General features: G+C 44.1%; 2 protein-coding genes across 2 annotated transcripts in view; both read left to right on the forward strand.

Moving 5' to 3' along the window:
• LOC106561658 (2-oxoadipate dehydrogenase complex component E1) overlaps positions 1-3,147 on the forward strand; it is a 39,593-nt gene extending 36,446 nt beyond the window's left edge. Inside the window, exons 16-18 of the mRNA XM_014125815.3 lie at positions 190-356; positions 1,700-1,785; positions 2,248-3,147. Coding sequence (XP_013981290.1) covers positions 190-356; positions 1,700-1,785; positions 2,248-2,352 — 358 coding nt within the window. The 3' untranslated portion in view covers positions 2,353-3,147. The remainder of the gene's footprint in view (positions 1-189; positions 357-1,699; positions 1,786-2,247) is intronic.
• A 1,535-nt stretch (positions 3,148-4,682) lies between these two features.
• The window catches only part of LOC106561677 (calcium/calmodulin-dependent protein kinase type 1D), a 90,123-nt gene continuing 76,935 nt past the window's right edge, over positions 4,683-17,870 (forward strand). Inside the window, exon 1 of the mRNA XM_045688486.2 lies at positions 4,683-5,291. Within this exon, the coding sequence (XP_045544442.1) occupies positions 5,197-5,291 (95 nt within the window). The 5' untranslated portion in view covers positions 4,683-5,196. The remainder of the gene's footprint in view (positions 5,292-17,870) is intronic.

Consider the following 17,870-nt stretch of genomic DNA (forward strand, 5'->3'; position numbering starts at 1 on the left):
TTTCTCCTCCCCTACATTTACACTGTTGTGGATTTAACAAGTGACATCAGTAAGGTGTCATAGCTTTCACCTGGAATTCACCTGGTCAGTCTGTCATGGAAAGAGCAGATGTTCCTAATGTTTTGTGCTCTGTGTATAATATTGCTGTCCAGGTTTGATTTAATAATCCTGTTCCATCTATTCCTGTAGTGTCCAGCGGGTGGTGGTGTGCTCAGGGAAGCACTACTATGCCCTGTTGAAGCAGAGGGAAACGTCAGCTGCCACTCAGACGACAGCACTGATCAGACTGGAGGAGCTGTGTCCCTTCCCTCTGGAGTCCCTGCAGCAGGAGCTGAACAAGTACACCAATGCTAAAGGTAGGCTATACCTGACCTGGCCACTACTTACCTCAAACACTACTGCATCAAAGCTGGGACCGAGAGACTGAAAAACAGCTTCTATCTCAAGGCCATCAGACTGTTAAACAGCCATCACTAACATTGAGTGGCTGCTGCCAACATACTGACTCAAATCTGTAGCCACTTAAATAAATAGACTTAATAAATGTATTAATAAAGGTATCACTAGTCACTTTAAATAATGCCACTATAATAATGTTTACATATCCTACATTACTCATCTCATATGTATACACTGTACTCTCTACCATCTACTGCATCTTGCCTATGCCGTTCGGCCATCACTCATTCAAATATTTATATGTACATATTCTTAATCATTCCTTTACACTTGTGTGTATAAGGTAGTTGTTGTGAAATTGTTAGGTTAGATATTACTTGTTAGATATTACTGGACGGTCGGAACTAGAAGCACAAGCATTTCGCTACACTGCTAACTAATCATGTGTGTGACAAATAACATTTGATTTGATTTTTACTATCAAATAAAAATGTATTGGTCACGTACACATATTTTGCAGATGTTGTCGCAGGTGTAGCAAAATGCTTGTTTCTAGCTCCAACAGTGCAGTAATACCTAAACAATACACAAAAATCCCCAAAATGTGTAGAAAGGAATTAAGAAATATTAGAACGAGCAATGTCAGAGTCCGGAATATAAATATATGTGTATATTTATTTATTTAACCTTTATTATAGGATGGTGTGTATAGACATTATGGAGAGGAAATGAATAGAAAAGGTGTGTACAGCAGTAGTTATACAGGATGGTGTGTGTGTATAGACATTGTTGACAGTATATGAATAGAAAAGGTATGTACAGTAGTAGTTATATAGAATAAGCCTTGACTAGAATATAGTATATACATATGAAGTGGCTAAAACAGTATGTAAACATTATTAAAGTGTTCCATGTCTGTGTACGTAGGGCAGACGTCTCCTAAGGTGCAGGGTTGAGTATCTAAATCTAATATACCGTTTAGCAGTTGCTTTTATCCAAGTACACCAACGCTTAAGGCACCCTGACCTCAACCTCACCTTGCTTGGCCCATGCTGGGTCATCACTACTTACCACAGACACCATAGGCTGATTTTCTCAGACACAGATTAAGTCTCGACCTGGTCTAAAAAGCTATTTCAAAGGAAATTCTCCACAGAGCATGTTTTTTATTTCCTCCTGGACTATGCTCTGAGAAACTGTCCCTTACCACAGATGTCATCTGTTCCCTTTACTTCTCTGCAGCAGCATTAAATCAATATGAATGGACAATGACCTTGGTTTTTGTGTGTGTCCCATACAGAGTTCGTGTGGAGTCAGGAGGAGCCCCAGAACATGGGCCCCTGGTCGTTTGTGGCCCCCAGGTTTGAGAAGCAGCTGGCCTGCAAGGTGAGCCCTGTCCCTGTCTTTGGTTGGTTGTGTGTGTGTGTGGACCCGGCGATTGAAATCCGGTGGGGAGTCGTGTGTGTGTGTATATATAACTTGTGCTGGGCAGTGTTACCATTGAAGACACATTTCAGTTGAATGCATTCAGTTGTACAACTAACTAGGTATCCCCCCCTTTCCCTTTCCTTTCCCATTACACCATGGCTCTCCATGCCCTGCCCCTGTCTGCAGGACCAGGAAAACACAGTATAGATTTAACTGGGTTTACATCTTTGGATATTACTTATCTTGCTTGGAGAATACTAATTTACTTAGGCTAATCTCCTTCGGCCCTATTTGGGACATAAGGCCACAATGAGTTAGTAATCTCTGGATGTTATCTAGTTTGTTCTCACAGTGTCTCCCACATGGGTGAAGTGCCATGTGAGACTAAATATTAACCATGCATTTCTTCTCTTCCCCCAGCTTCGATTGGTCAGTCGGCCTGCTCTGCCCGCCCCGGCTGTGGGCATCGGAGCGCTCCACCAGCAGCAGAACGAGGCCGTCCTCACCGCCACCTTCTCCTCCTGAGATACTGGAACAACTAGGGCCCAAGATGGACGCCCTTGGGCCCCAAAATGGAAGCTCCCTCCCAGCACTACTTCATGGAGCTCCAGTAAAACCACATGACATTTCTTCTCTATCCTGGAAATCCAGACTGAATTCAGATCCGTTTTATGTTTGTTTAACTTGTTTCACTGTCGTGATTCAGTCTGGAAGCTAGGCTACCTCTTCTCATTCTCTCCATTCAAATGGAGTCAAAACACAAGTGCTAAAGGGCTGCTTTCAATGTGGCAGATTCAGGTGCTGTTTGTCGTGGGGATGGGTTTAGCATTATAAAATGGAGTTGGAACTACAAAACAACGTGATGTAGACAGTCAGAAATTGCGTAGAGCAATTATTATTATTTTTTTTTTATTTAAATGTTGATTGTGTTCAATTCACTAGCTGTAAGGCATTATTAGGTTACTGACAAAGAGCAAAACCTAAATATGGTTCAGATTGAATTATGGCGTTAGACACTAAGTTTACAGCATCATTGTTTTCTACATAGATTTTTTTGATTGATCATATAGCCACACAGCAGAGTATTATGATTTGATTTCATTGACCTGACGTATGACTATCATCTTGTTCAGTCTATCATCTTGTTTCTTTGAGGTAGAAGATTGTCTCAGGTTGTCAATCAAAAGGGCTTAGGCATTCATCAGTGTTGTCTGCATGAGCTGCTGTAGTTTTTCTTCTGTTTTCAATGTCAGCCTCAACATCAGTTTGGTATAATAAAATGACAAAATACTGTTAAAGTGTGAAATTTAAACTTAAAAATGTTATTTTGTGTATTTTTGTTTGTGTGTAGAAATCCAAAGATTTGAATGTTGTTTAAATTGTGAAAAAACACTATGCGAACAACTACTGCACAAATGCCCCTTCAGCACCACAGCTATTTAATATTTCTTTAGGAAAGTTAGGGTTGCTATGTCTCTACAAATTAGTCATATTAATCCCATCTCAGTAGCATTTCTGTTTCATTTTCAGAAGGTTGCATTTGTTGTGGATTCAGTCTTTACTGCTACAAGTACGATTTTAAAAAGTCTGATGTGAAAACTGACCATTACTGGATTAGTTCTAATTTACTATCTAGTGGTACAAAACTAATGCCATACTCAGACCACTCCCAGATAGTCCAAGCTAAATTCTTGCTTGAGAAATTGCTCTTTGCTAAGAAGCTATTTTAGTTTATAACATTTTTTTTTATCGAAAACAATCATAGCAAAGGTACTTAATTGGTACCCAGAAATGATTTGATATTGAGATAAAAACGGCTACATTGGACTTTTTTAAGGCAGTTCACACCTGCATAACACACCTTTTTTTTCATGTAGTTTCCTAAGTAGCTACCTTCCATGTTATTACAAAAAAACACTAGATACTATTCTCAAACAGTTGTGCATATATTGTGGGAATATTTATTGTGGTTATCTAAAACAGATGTTAGACCTAGTCTTGTAATTCCTCTGTTCTTATTGTCAGTAATATAGTAGCATCCTTGAGCTTCTTGAGGGTGACTCAATTGTACTTTGAATACAAATCAGCACCTATCCACTAAGCCCTTCTGAGAGGATTGGTGTAAACAATATGGCAGTAAATCTATCTTACTCATGAGACAAGTGGAATTGTTGCTATACTACTTATCTCCTTGCTTACACCCATCAAATCCTCTCAGATCTCCACAGGTATCTGGGTGTACAGGCTAGGCCCTCATTTGGGATTCAGGTCTGCCCAGAAAACAGTTTTTTTTCCTGTGAGACAGTGTTCAATCTTACCCTGAATCCAGTGCTTAGGGGCTAGGTGCCAGGGATTGTTTCTGGGCATGGCCTAAAGCTCCAGAATGCTACATTACTACTGGTTGATTTGAAATGAAAGGTTTACTGTAGTAGCAAGGGGTTGATTTGGGATTCAGGGGCCCAGAGATGAATCAGTCTGTTCAGGGAGACAGACAGGAGATGCTCCATCATCCTATTAACACCTTCTAATAGAGCAGAAGACTCCTTTCACTTCCTTTTAGATTTTCTGACAGTATAATAGATCTCATTGGTTTTCTAAATAGACAGCCATTGCATTTAACTGAGTAGTCTGTCCCTTTTTGTTTTGTGGAGAGAGAAAAAATGATCCTCATAAGTAATTATAATAACTGTTGAACGTGATCTATTCTAAACGGGCCAAGCAGGAGGTCTATGCATCACATGCATGTGTATATATATATATATTACTTGCTCCAATGACACGAGTCGTGGATTTGGTGCAATGCCAACACTAATCGTTCACTCATACATCCTCATCACGCACACTTTCGGCTACATAGGCACGAGAGGAGAGCGGCCTCCCCAGCCACCCACTCTTTATTGCTATAACAACCAAAGGCGCGGTCAAGCAGGCGGCGTGACTCAATAGAATAGCGTTTCAATTCAGACGGACACCGACCGACCGACACCTCCAACCGGAGTCATCTTTCTGTCAAGTAACATAGCCTAAACAGGAATCCCAGAGAGCTGTAATGAATTGTTGCAGAGTGAATGAGCCTGTTACGTCAGAGATTAGGCTGGTGTTATAACCTGTAGGTAGGCTGCTACGTGTAACTGGTGGTAGGGCTGTAGTCTACTGTACAGTAGGACAACCTTTGCTTTCGCAGCGCAGCGGTTGTATGGATGGGCTGAGCAAAAGCAAAGTAAAAGTAACTGGGCGACAATCGGGAAGAAACCCTATTCAGTCGTACTTTTTGTCGACTAGAGAGAGACGGGCCACCATCCCCACTGAGTCAGCACGAGAAGGTGACATTCTTTGTGAAGCGGTACCTCTAATCTTCCCCGTGACGACATGGCGAGTGAGAACGGAGAGTCTGGGGGGGGGTCTTGGAAGAAGATGGTCGATGATATCAAGAAGGTATTCGAGTTCAAACAAGTCCTTGGAACGTGAGTAATAACGTACATGTGGTTTTACTGTATTATAGAGTCTTGTAACAGGTCCTTAAATTACAACTTTGTTGTCGGCTGTCAATGGGTTTACACTAGATAGCACAGCCACAAAGTCTATCGTAAAACTTAATGAATTTTTGTTTAGCATTTTGGTTTTAATGTAAGGATAAGGTTAGCAGTTTGGTTAGAGGTAGGTTTAAAATCACATTTTATTAAGATAAATTGTAGAAATGGGCATGGTCTATGACTTTGTGGCTGTGGTAACTAGTTACGACTGCTGTCAATCGATTATACAGTGTAACAGTAGCGGAAATGGCAATTGTCTCTGCTCTTGTCAACGAAGCCAAGACAATACCGCATGTGATACTGCTGGCGGACGTGCGATTTTTGCAAATACTAACGTTTTGAATGATGCTTTACTATGTCCTACACATGTTTATCACATCAACATTTACTAGATGCAACAATTCAAAAGCACGTGCTCAATCTGTCAATAATCGGTATATTCTATGGCAGGAGTTAGATGGGTCCGCCTTTATAGATTTCGACAGTTACCTCTAGGTCACGTTTGGTTTAGTTGGTAGCGCAACGCCCGGGTTGTGGGTTCGATTCCCACATGGGACCAGGGCGAAAAAAAAGTATAAAAATGTAGGCACTCACTACTGTAAATCGCAGTGGATACGAGCGTCTGCTAAATTACAATTTAAAAATGTATATATATTTATCAATATCAGAGATCAAAAGGTTATAAAGCATGTCCAAGGTGATGCGTTAAGGCACCTGCATTACAGAATAGATTATCTTGAGGTTTTCTTATTAATTTTACATGCCGTATGTAATCAGAAATACACTAGTTAGCATCTGTTATTAAATGCATTGACAGGACTCTGTGAATGGTAGTCATTGTTTCAGCATCAACATGGTCAGAAGAATTGGATTGTCAGTTGCTGTCTGCTGATGAAAATGTGTCTTCTGATTTCTGGTCAGACTGGATAACATTGAATAGATACAGAAGATTCCTGGTGCTGAATTATGGTCATGTATAATCTGTATTTAATTGTGATAATACGAAAGGCACTTGCCCATCGGGCAAGTCAGGAGTATATATTGGTTGCCCGAAGATTATGACCACTTCACTTGCCCGAAAATGTTAAAAAAAAAAATAAAAAAGTTTCTATTTTCACCAACACGCAGGGGGGAAAACAGGAAGACCGGACTACTGGAATTCTTTAAAAAACACCTGCCCAGTAGGGGCAACCTCAGAGCAGGCTCAACTTGCATAACTGCTCAGGTCACTTTCCCCTGGCAATACACTCTTAGGGGGAAAAAGGTGCTATCTAGAACCTAAAAGGGTTTTTCAGATGTCCCCATAGGAGAACTCTTTTTAGTTCCAGGTAGAACCCTTTTGGGTTCCATTTAGAACCTTTTCCACCGTGGGTTCAACGGTTCTACATGGAACCTAGAAGGGTTTTACCTGGAACCAAAAAGGGTTCTCCTATGGGGACAGCTGAAAAACCCTTTTGGAATTATTTTGTTTTCTAAGAGTGTAGGGTCAATCCCTGCATGTAAATGCTATCTTCTTTATCAGCAGTCATGCACTGCTATATCATCACCTTTAGTCTGACATGTTGCCTGGCAATTTACAGATCCCTCTGGGAGTATGGAACATTTTCATTATCATTATCATCAGAGACTAACTTACAAATACACACACACACACACACACACACACACACACACACACACACACACACACACACACACACACACACACACACACACACACACACACACACACACAGACTTGCATTAAGTCGGTATGAAGTTGGTGATGTTCGTGCATGGCTTTCATCAGCCGTTAGTTCTTTATTCTTGTTATTCTCTTGTGCTTCCACTACTGTACTACTTCAGAGCAGACAAATTCCTCCAGAGTTTATTTTGGTCTTCCAGTTAGTGCTGCTTGACTTATGGCAGTTTTGCTGTGGGTGAGTTATGATGCAGACAGGGAGCATGTAAGTACTTAGAAGGGCAAATTCCCCAAATGGTAGACTGGAAGACGAGCCTTCCAAAAACTCTCTCTGCCTCTAAACGATTTTTCAAGATTTTCGTCAAGGTGTTTACATGCATAGGCTAAATAGCGCTGCTTGGTTCCCTCTCCAATAAATTACTTGGTTTTAGTGCGTTTTAATCTTGTAGTGTAAATCTATCTACGCCTTTGATAGACGTTGAATTGATAAGCTGTGCGTTCTAGAAAGTTAAAGACTAAGTCCTTTGACCTACAGATGTTTTCTTCTTCTATTTAATTCCCTCCACGTGGGGCGGCAGGTAGCCTAGTGGTTAGAGCGTTGGACTAGTAACCGAAAGGTTGCAAGATTGAATCCCTGAGCTGACAAGGTAAAAAATATGTCTTTCTTCCCCTGAACAAGGCAGTTAACCCACTGTTTCTAAGCATCATTGAAAATAAGAATTTGTTCTTAACTGACTTGCCTAGTTAAATAAAGGTAATATGAAAAGCAACAACACACCCTTCACCTCCCCCTTCTCTTGGGGAGAATGTGATTTGATCTGGTATTGAAGGAGGCCTGTGTCAGAGGGGGAAATATTGATTTGATCATCCCTGGGAGATTGGCATCAAGCAGGAGAAGTATGCCACTCCTAACTTCAACAAACTAACCCTGCTGGTCTCCATTCACAAGGGTCAACATGGGGATCAGGATTCGGGGGTCGATTTCAATTCAGTCAGGAAGTGTAAACTGAAATTGAATTGGAATGTCAGGTTGCTTCCTGAATTGACTGCATTGAAATGTAAATGAACCCAACCCTGATGGGGATGGCTATTTGTCTTGACTAGAGCTAAACCATAAACAGCTATGGAGATATCCCGTCATCGCGGCTTAGCCTGTTTGTTGTTCAGAGTCCGAGATAATTCTCAATATGCTACATCTCTTAGGCTAAGTCGCATTCAGATTGCACACTTTTTTGGCTTAGCCCAGGGCTAAGAAAGAACATGCGGTTTGAAAGCCCTTCATTTCCCCTAATTTTCCCTCCCCCCTCAACCTCATATGGATCTGTGTTCCACCCTGTCCTTCTCCTGAGGTACAGCCTGTCCTTCTCCTGAGGTACAGCCTGTCCTTCTCCTGAGGTACAGCCTGTTCTTCACCTGAGGTACAGCCTGTCCTTCACCTGAGGTACAGCCTGTCCTTCACCTGAGGTACAGCCTGTCCTTCTCCTGAGGTACAGCCTGTCCTTCTCCTGAGGTACAGCCTGTCCTTCTCCTGAGGTACAGCCTGTCCTTCTCCTGAGGTACAGCCTGTCCTTCACCTGAGGTACAGCCTGTCCTTCACCTGAGGTACAGCCTGTCCTTCACCTGAGGTACAGCCTGTCCTTCACCTGAGGTACAGCCTGTTCTTCACCTGAGGTACAGCCTGTCCTTCACCTGAGGTACAGCCTGTCCTTCACCTGAGGTACAGCCTGTCCTTCACCTGAGGTACAGCTTGGTTTCACCTGAGGTGCAGCCTGTCCTTCACCTGAGGTACAGCCTGTGTTTCACCTGAGGTACAGCTTGTCCTTCACCTGAGGTACAGCCTGTGTTTCACCTGAGGTGCAGCTTGTACCTCTCATCACCATCGGGGAGGAGAAACTTGTTCCAATCAGCATCTTGACTTGAACACACGACTGTGACCCCTGGCTTGGGTCACACAAAGCCCTAACACGATTCCACTCCACTCGATTCTATTCCACACTATTCAATTCCACTCTATTCCACTCCATTACATTCAACTATATTGTCCTTGCAGGGAAATTCATCCAGGAATACATAAGACCATTGAGGATGGTTACAAGTTTGTATTTGAAAACCACTTCTAAGACACATTTGTTCCGAACTCACTTCAGTCGCACTAAAGAGGGAGACTCACTGGGCTGGTAGCACATACACAGATCAAACACCGCTGGAACGGCCATTAAGGTGGTTACATGTCCTAATCATTTCAAAGATTGTTCAGAAAACTAGGTGTTTTAATCGGCGTATGCTTACTTCGATTTTGACCTTACGCCGATTAGGATAAGCAGAGTAAGGTGTTTACGTGACTATTGCATAATCTGCCTAATGCCATAATCCGTTTAAAATTGAATTATTACTGTGCATGTAAACATATTTAATGAAGTACACAGTTAAGGATAACATGTGTTGCATAATCATATAGGCGCAGTGGAAAAGGCTTTAGTTGTATTCGGGGAGTGGGCGATCGTAATGGCAGGAAGTTGCGATGCCCACATCTGTTTTTATTCTTAGCTGTGGATGTGAATGGTCTCTTCTAAACACCTGTGAATCATCATCATGAGTTGCTGTCTTAACAGTGGACAGGTTAAACACCAGTCATCTCTACATACCAGCTCAACATGTCCCTGCCTGTCTGCCCAGCTCAGTTTTCTTCTGTTGAAAAGCCTTTTCACACACACACACACACACACACACACCCACACCTCAAGTCCCATGTCAACACCACAGAGGCCCAGGTCGGCCATTCCTGCTTCCGGTAGCTCCTGCTGTGTTGTGTATAAGCAGACCCAGTAGGTAGTGTGTGTTGTGTGTGTTGTGTGTGTGTAGTGTATGCAGTGAGCTAGCTGCCAGGTTGAGACAGCCCTGGCAGCTATTATATATATGTACACAGTACTGTTTCCTCCTCCTCCTCCTCCTCCTCCGATCCCTCGTTCAGCCAAGAGGCTTTGACTACTTGGGGATTAAGAATAGACTGATCTAGGAAGGAGGAGTGAGGCACAGAGACAGGAAGAGACTCAGATTATCTCCTTCCCCTCCTCCACTTCAGGCTTCCCCATCAGTGTCCAATAGGGATCATGTCCCTTGTCCCTGACTGTACCACTTCAAACCCCTAGCATCTACCCTCTCTGGGCCCTAGACACTTTTAGACCAGAAAGGTTGGATAGTTTATTAGGTAGACCTATGAGCCATATGGTAATACCTTCAGAGTAGTTTATTACAGGGAAATGTTAAACTACCACCATAATAGTCATACCTATTCAATCCTTTAAGATCTAGGAGCTAGTGGGTAGGGGTTAGGGTAGAAGAAAGTGTGTAGGGGTTAGGGTAGGACTAGGAGCTAGTGTGTAGGGGTTAGGGTAGAGGTTAATATGTATGCGTTAGGGTAGGATCTAGGAGCTTGTGGGTAGGGTTAGGGTAGGAATAGAGTGTAGGGGTTATGGTAAGAGATAGTGTGTAGGGGTTAGGGTAGGACTAGGAGCTAGGAGCTAGTGTGTAGGGGTTAGGGTAGGAAAGAGTGTGTAGGTGTTAGGGTAGGACTAGGAGCTAGTGTGTAGGGGTTAGGGTAGGAGATAGTGTGTAGGGGTTAGGGTAGGCACTAGAGTGTAGGAGTTAGGGTAGGATATAGGAGCTAGTGGGAGGGGTTAGGGTAGGCACTAGAGTGTAGGAGTTAGGGTAAGAGATAGTGTGTAGGGGTTAGGGTTGGACTAGGAGCTAGTGTGTAGGAGTTAGGGTAGGAGAAGTGGGTATGAGTTAGGGTAGGAGATAGTAGGTAGGGATTAGGGTAGGAGCTAGAGTGTAGGGGTTATGGTAGGAGGTAGTGTGTAGGGGTTAGGGTAGTATCTAGTGCATAGGGGTTAGGGTAGGAGCTAGTGTGTAGGGGTTAGGGTAGGAGATAGTGTGTATGAGATTAGGGTAGGAGATAGTGTAAATGGGTTAGGGTAGGATGAGTGCATAGGGGTTAGGGTAGGAGGTAGGAGCTAGTGTGTAGGGGTTAGGGTAGGAAATAGGAGCTAGTGTGTAGGGGTTAGGGTAGGATATAGTGCATAGGGGTTAGGGTAGGAGATAGGAGCTAGTGTGTAGGGGTTAGGGTAGGACTAGGAGCTACTCCATAGGGGTTTGGGTAGGAGCTAGTGTGTAGGGGTTAGGGTTCGAGCTAGTGTGTAGGGGTTAGGGTTGGAGCTTTTGTGTAGGGGTTAGGGTTGGAGCTAGTGTGTAGGGGTTAGGGTTCGAGCTAGTGTGTAGCGGTTAGGGTTCGAGCTAGTGTGTAGGGGTTAGGGTTCGAGCTAGTGTGTAGGGGTTAGGGTTCGAGCTAGTGTGTATTGGTAGGGTTTCGAGCTAGTGTGTAGGGGTTAGGGTTCGAGCTAGTGTGTAGGGGTTAGGGTTCGAGCTAGTGTGTAGAGGTTAGGGTAGGAGATAGTGTATAGGGGTTAGGGTTCGAGCTAGTGTATAGGGGTTAGGGTAGGAGATAGTGTATAGGGGTTAGGGTAGGAGTTCTGTTCTATCCTATCCTGTCCTGTTCTATTCTGTTCTGTTCTATCCTATCCTTTTCTGTCCTGTCCTGTTCTATCCTATCCTATCCTGTTCTGTCCTGTCCTGTTCTATCCTATCCTATCCTGTCCTGTCCTGTCCTGTTCTATCCTATCCTGTTCTGTTCTGTCCTGTCCTAACCTGTTCTATCCTGTTCTGTTCTGTTCTGTCCTATCCTATCCTGTTCTGTTCTGTCCTGTCCCATCCTATCCTGTTCTGTCCTGTCCTGTCCTATCCTATCCTGTTCTGTTCTGTCCTGTCCTAACCTGTTCTATCCTATCCTGTCCTGTTCTGTCCTGTCCTATCCTGTTCTGTCCTGTCCTAACCTGTCCTATCCTGTTCTGTCCTGTCCTATCCTATCCTGTTCTGTCCTGTCCTATCCTATCCTGTTCTGTTCTGTTCTGTCCTGTCCTAACCTGTTCTATCCTATCCTGTTCTGTTCTGTCCTGTCCTAACCTGTTCTATCCTATCCTGTCCTGTTCTGTCCTGTCCTATCCTGTTCTGTCCTGTCCTAACCTGTCCTATCCTGTTCTGTCCTGTTCTATCCTATCCTGTTCTGTCCTGTCCTATCCTATCCTGTTCTGTCCTGTCCTATCCTATCCTGTTCTGTTCTGTTCTGTCCTGTCCTAACCTGTTCTATCCTATCCTGTTCTGTTCTGTCCTGTTCTATCCTATCCTGTTCTGTCCTGTCCTGTCCTATCCTATCCTGTTCTGTTCTGTTCTGTTCTGTCCTGTCCTAACCTGTCCTATCCTGTTCTGTCCTGTCCTATCCTATCCTATCCTGTTCTGTTCTGTTCTGTCCTGTCCTAACCTGTTCTATCCTATCCTGTTCTGTCCTGTCCTGTCCTATCCTATCCTGTTCTGTTCTGTTCTGTTCTGTCCTGTCCTAACCTGTTCTATCCTGTTCTGTTCTGTCCTGTTCTATCCTGTTCTGTCCTGTTCTATCCTATCCTGTTCTATCCTGTTCTAACCTGTTCTGTCCTGTTCTGTCCTGTTCTATCCTGTTCTGTCCTGTTCTATCCTGTTCTGTTCTGTTCTATCCTGTTCTATCCTGTTCTGTTCTGTTCTGTCCTGTCCTAACCTGTTCTATCCTGTTCTGTTCTGTCCTGTTCTATCCTGTTCTGTTCTGTCCTAACCTGTTCTATCCTGTTCTGTTCTGTTCTGTCCTGTTCTATCCTGTTCTGTCCTGTCCTGTTCTATCCTATCCTGTTCTGCCCTGTTCTGTTCTGTCCTGTTCTATCCTGTTCTGTTCTGTTCTGTCCTGTCCTAACCTGTTCTATCCTGTTCTGTTCTGTTCTGTTCTGTCCTGTCCTATCCTGTCCTATCCTGTCCTGTCCTGTTCTATCCTATCCTGTCCTACCCTATCCTATCCTGTTTTGTCCTGTCCTATCCTGTTCTGTTCTGTCCTGTCCTATCCTGTTCTATCCTATCCTTTTCTGTCCTGTTCTGTTCTGTCCTGTTCTATCCTGTTCTGTTCTGTTCTGTCCTGTCCTAACCTGTTCTATCCTGTTCTGTTCTGTTCTGTTCTATCCTGTTCTATCCTGTTCTGTTCTGTTCTGTCCTGTCCTAACCTGTTCTATCCTGTTCTGTTCTGTCCTGTTCTATCCTGTTCTGTTCTGTCCTAACCTGTTCTATCCTGTTCTGTTCTGTTCTGTCCTGTTCTATCCTGTTCTGTCCTGTCCTGTTCTATCCTATCCTGTTCTGCCCTGTTCTGTTCTGTCCTGTTCTATCCTGTTCTGTTCTGTTCTGTCCTGTCCTAACCTGTTCTATTCTGTTCTGTTCTGTTCTGTTCTGTCCTGTCCTATCCTGTCCTATCCTGTCCTGTCCTGTTCTATCCTATCCTGTCCTACCCTATCCTATCCTGTTTTGTCCTGTCCTATCCTGTTCTGTTCTGTCCTGTCCTATCCTGTTCTATCCTATCCTTTTCTGTCCTGTCCTGTTCTATCCTATCCTGTTCTTTCCTGTCCTAACCTGTCCTATCCTATCCTGTTCTGTCCTGTCCTGTTCTATCCTATCCTGTTCTGTCCTGTCCTGTCCTAACCTGTTCTATCCTGTTCTGTTCTGTCCTATCCTATCCTGTTCTGGTCTGTCCTGTCCTATCTCATATCCTGTTTTGTCCTGTCCTGTCCTATCCTATCCTGTTCTGTTCTGTCCTGTCCTAACCTGTTCTATCCTATCCTGTCCTGTTCTGTCCTGTCCTGTCCTATCCTGTTCTGTCCTGTTCTGTCCTGTCCTAACCTGTCCTATCCTATCCTGTTCTGTCCTGTCCTATCCTATCCTGTTCTGTCCTGTCCTGTCCTATCCTGTTCTGTTCTGTTCTGTCCTGTCCTGTTCTGTTCTGTCCTGTCCTATCCTATCCTGTTCTGTACTGTTCTGTCCTGTTCTGTCCTATCCTGTTCTGTCCTGTCCTAACCTGTCCTATCCTGTTATGTCCTGTCCTATCCTATCCTGTTCTGTTCTGTTCTGTCCTGTCCTAACCTGTTCTATCCTATCCTGTTCTGTTCTGTCCTGTTCTATCCTATCCTGTTCTGTTCTGTTCTGTCCTGTCCTAACCTGTCCTATCCTATCCTGTTCTGTTCAGTTCTGTCCTGTCCTGTCCTAACCTGTTCTGTTCTGTTCTGTCCTGTCCTAACCTGTTCTATCCTGTTCTGTTCTATCCTGTTCTGTCCTGTTCTATCCTATCCTGTTCTATCCTGTTCTATCCTGTTCTGTCCTGTTCTGTCCTGTTCTATCCTGTTCTGTCCTGTTCTATCCTGTTCTGTTCTGTTCTGTCCTGTCCTAACCTGTTCTATCCTGTTCTGTTCTGTCCTGTTCTATCCTGTTCTGTTCTGTTCTGTCCTAACCTGTTCTTCTCTGTTCTGTTCTGTCCTGTTCTATCCTGTTCTGTCCTGTCCTGTTCTATCCTATCTTGTTCTGTCCTGTCCTGTTCTATCCTATCCTGTTCTGTCCTGTCCTGTTCTATCCTATCCTGTTCTGTCCTGTTCTGTTCTGTCCTGTTCTATCCTGTTCTGTTCTGTTCTGTCCTGTCCTAACCTGTTCTATCCTGTTCTGTTCTGTTCTGTTCTGTCCTGTCCTATCCTGTCCTGTCCTGTTCTATCCTATCCTGTCCTACCCTATCCTATCCTGTTTTGTCCTGTCTTATCCTGTTCTGTCCTGTCCTATCCTGTTCTATCCTATCCTTTTCTGTCCTGTCCTGTTCTATCCTATCCTGTTCTTTCCTGTCCTAACCTGTCCTATCCTATCCTGTTCTGTCCTGTCCTGTTCTATCCTATCCTGTTCTGTCCTGTCCTGTCCTAACCTGTTCTATCCTGTTCTGTTCTGTCCTATCCTATCCTGTTCTGGTCTGTCCTGTCCTATCCTATCCTGTTCTGTCCTGTCCTGTCCTATCCTATCCTGTTCTGTTCTGTCCTGTCCTAACCTGTTCTATCCTATCCTGTCCTGTTCTGTCCTGTCCTGTCCTATCCTGTTCTGTCCTGTTCTGTCCTGTCCTAACCTGTCCTATCCTATCCTGTTCTGTCCTGTCCTATCCTATCCTGTTCTGTTCTGTCCTGTCCTATCCTGTTCTGTCCTGTCCTATCCTATCCTGTTCTGTCCTGTCCTGTCCTATCCTGTTCTGTTCTGTCCTGTCCTATCCTGTTCTGTTCTGTCCTGTCCTATCCTATCCTGTTCTGTTCTGTCCTGTCCTAACCTGTTCTATCCTGTTCTGTTCTATCCTGTTCTGTCCTGTTCTATCCTATCCTGTTCTATCCTGTTCTATCCTGTTCTGTCCTGTCCTGTCCTAACCTGTTCTATCCTATCCTGTTCTGTCTTGTCCTATCCTATCCTGTTCTGTTCTGTCCTGTCCTATCCTATCCTGTTCTGTTCTGTTCTGTTCTGTCCTGTCCTGTTCTGTCCTGTTCTATCCTGTTCTGTCCTGTTCTGTCCTGTTCTATCCTGTTGTGTCCTGTTCTAACCTGTTCTGTCCTGTTCTGTCCTGTTCTGTCCTGTTCTGTCCTGTTCTATCCTGTTCTGTCCTGTTCTATCCTGTTCTGTTCTGTTCTGTCCTGTCCTAACCTGTTCTATCCTGTTCTGTTCTGTCCTATGCTGTTCTGTTCTGTTCTATCCTGTTCTGTTCTGTTCTGTCCTGTTCTATCCTGTTCTGTCCTGTTCTATCCTATCTTGTTGTCCTGTCCTGTTCTATCCTATCCTGTTCTGTCCTGTTCTGTTCTGTCCTGTTCTATCCTATCCTGTCCTGTCCTGTTCTATCCTATCCTGTACTGTCCTGTCCTGTCCTGTTCTATCCGGTCCTGTCCCAACCTGTCCTATCCTGTTCTGTCCTGTTCTGTTCTGTCCTGTCCTAACCTGTTCTATCCTGTTCTGTCCTACCCTATTCTGTCCTGTCCCGTCCTGTCCGATCCTGTCCCGTCTCGCCCTGACCTATTCTGTCCTGTTCTGTCCTCCCCTTTTCAGTCCTATTCTGTCCTATCCTGTCATGTCTGTCCTACCTATTCTGTCCTATCCTGTCATGTCTGTCCTACCTATTCTGTCCTATCCTGTCATGTCTGTCCTACCTATTCTGTCCTATCCTGTCATGTCTGTCCTACCTATTCTGTCCTATCCTGTCATGTCTGTCCTACCTATTCTGTCCTATCCTGTCCTGTTCTGTCCTCTCCTATTCTATTCTGTCCTGACCTGTTCTGTCCTCTCCTATTATATTCTGTCCTGACCTGTTCTGTCCTCTCCTATTCTATTCTGTCCTGACCTGTTCTGTCCTCTCCTATTCTATTCTGTCCTGACCTGTTCTGTCCTCTCCTATTCTATTCTGTCCTGACCTGTTCTGTCCTCTCCTATTCTATTCTGTCCTGACCTGTTCTGTCCTCTCCTATTCTGTCCTGACCTGTTCTGTCCTCTCCTATTTTATTCTGTCCTGACCTGTTCTGTCCTCTCCTATTGTATTCTGTCCTGACCTGTTCTGTCCTCTCCTATTCTATTCTGTCCTGACCTGTTCTGTCCTCTCCTATTCTATTCTGTCCTGACCAGTTCTGTCCTCTCCTATTCTATTCTGTCCTGACCTGTTCTGTCCTCTCCTATTCTATTCTGTCCTGACCTGTTCTGTCCTCTCCTATTCTATTCTGTCCTGACCTGTTCTGTCCTCTCCTATTATATTCTGTCCTGACCTGTTCTGTCCTCTCCTATTATATTCTGTCCTGACCTGTTCTGTCCTCTCCTATTCTATTCTGTCCTGACCTGTTCTGTCCTCTCCTATTCTATTCTGTCCTGACCTGTTCTGTCCTCTCCTATTCTATTCTGTCCTGACCTGTTCTGTCCTCTCCTATTCTATTCTGTCCTGACCTGTTCTGTCCTCTCCTATTCTATTCTGTCCTGACCTGTTCTGTCCTCTCCTATTCTATTCTGTCCTGACCTGTTCTGTCCTCTCCTATTCTATTCTGTCCTGACCTGTTCTGTCCTCTCCTATTCTATTCTGTCCTGACCTGTTCTGTCCTCTCCTATTCTATTCTGTCCTGACCTGTTCTGTCCTCTCCTATTCTATTCTGTCCTGACCTGTTCTGTCCTCTCCTATTCTATTCTGTCCTGACCTGTTCTGTCCTCTCCTATTCTATTCTGTCCTGACCTGTTCTGTCCTCTCCTATTCTATTCTGTCCTGACCTGTTCTGTCCTCTCCTATTCTATTCTGTCCTGACCTGTTCTGTCCTCTCCTATTCTATTCTGTCCTGACCTGTTCTGTCCTCTCCTATTCTGTCCTGACCTGTTCTGTCCTCTCCTATTCTATTCTGTCCTGACCTGTTCTGTCCTCTCCTATTCTATTCTGTCCTGACCTGTTCTGTCCTCTCCTATTCTATTCTGTCCTGACCTGTTCTGTCCTCTCCTATTCTATTCTGTCCTGACCTGTTCTGTCCTCTCCTATTCTGTCCTGACCTGTTCTGTCCTCTCCTATTCTATTCTGTCCTGACCTGTTCTGTCCTCTCCTCTCCTATTCTGTCCTGACCTGTTCTGTCCTCTCCTATTCTATTCTGTCCTGACCTGTTCTGTCCTCTCCTATTCTATTCTGTCCTGACCTGTTCTGTCCTCTCCTATTCTATTCTGTCCTGACTTGTTCTGTCCTATTATATTCTGCCCTATTCTGTCCTGACCTGTTCTGTCCTCTCCTATTCTATTCTGTCCTGACCTATTCTGTCCTCTCCTATTCTATTCTGTCCTGACCTGTTCTGTCCTCTCCTATTCTGTCCTGACCTGTTCTGTCCTCTCCTATTATATTCTGTCCTGAC

Source organism: Salmo salar, chromosome 10 (genome assembly GCF_965601325.2).
Source record: "Salmo salar chromosome 10, fSalSal1, whole genome shotgun sequence".
NCBI classification, from domain to species: Eukaryota; Metazoa; Chordata; class Actinopteri; order Salmoniformes; family Salmonidae; genus Salmo; species Salmo salar.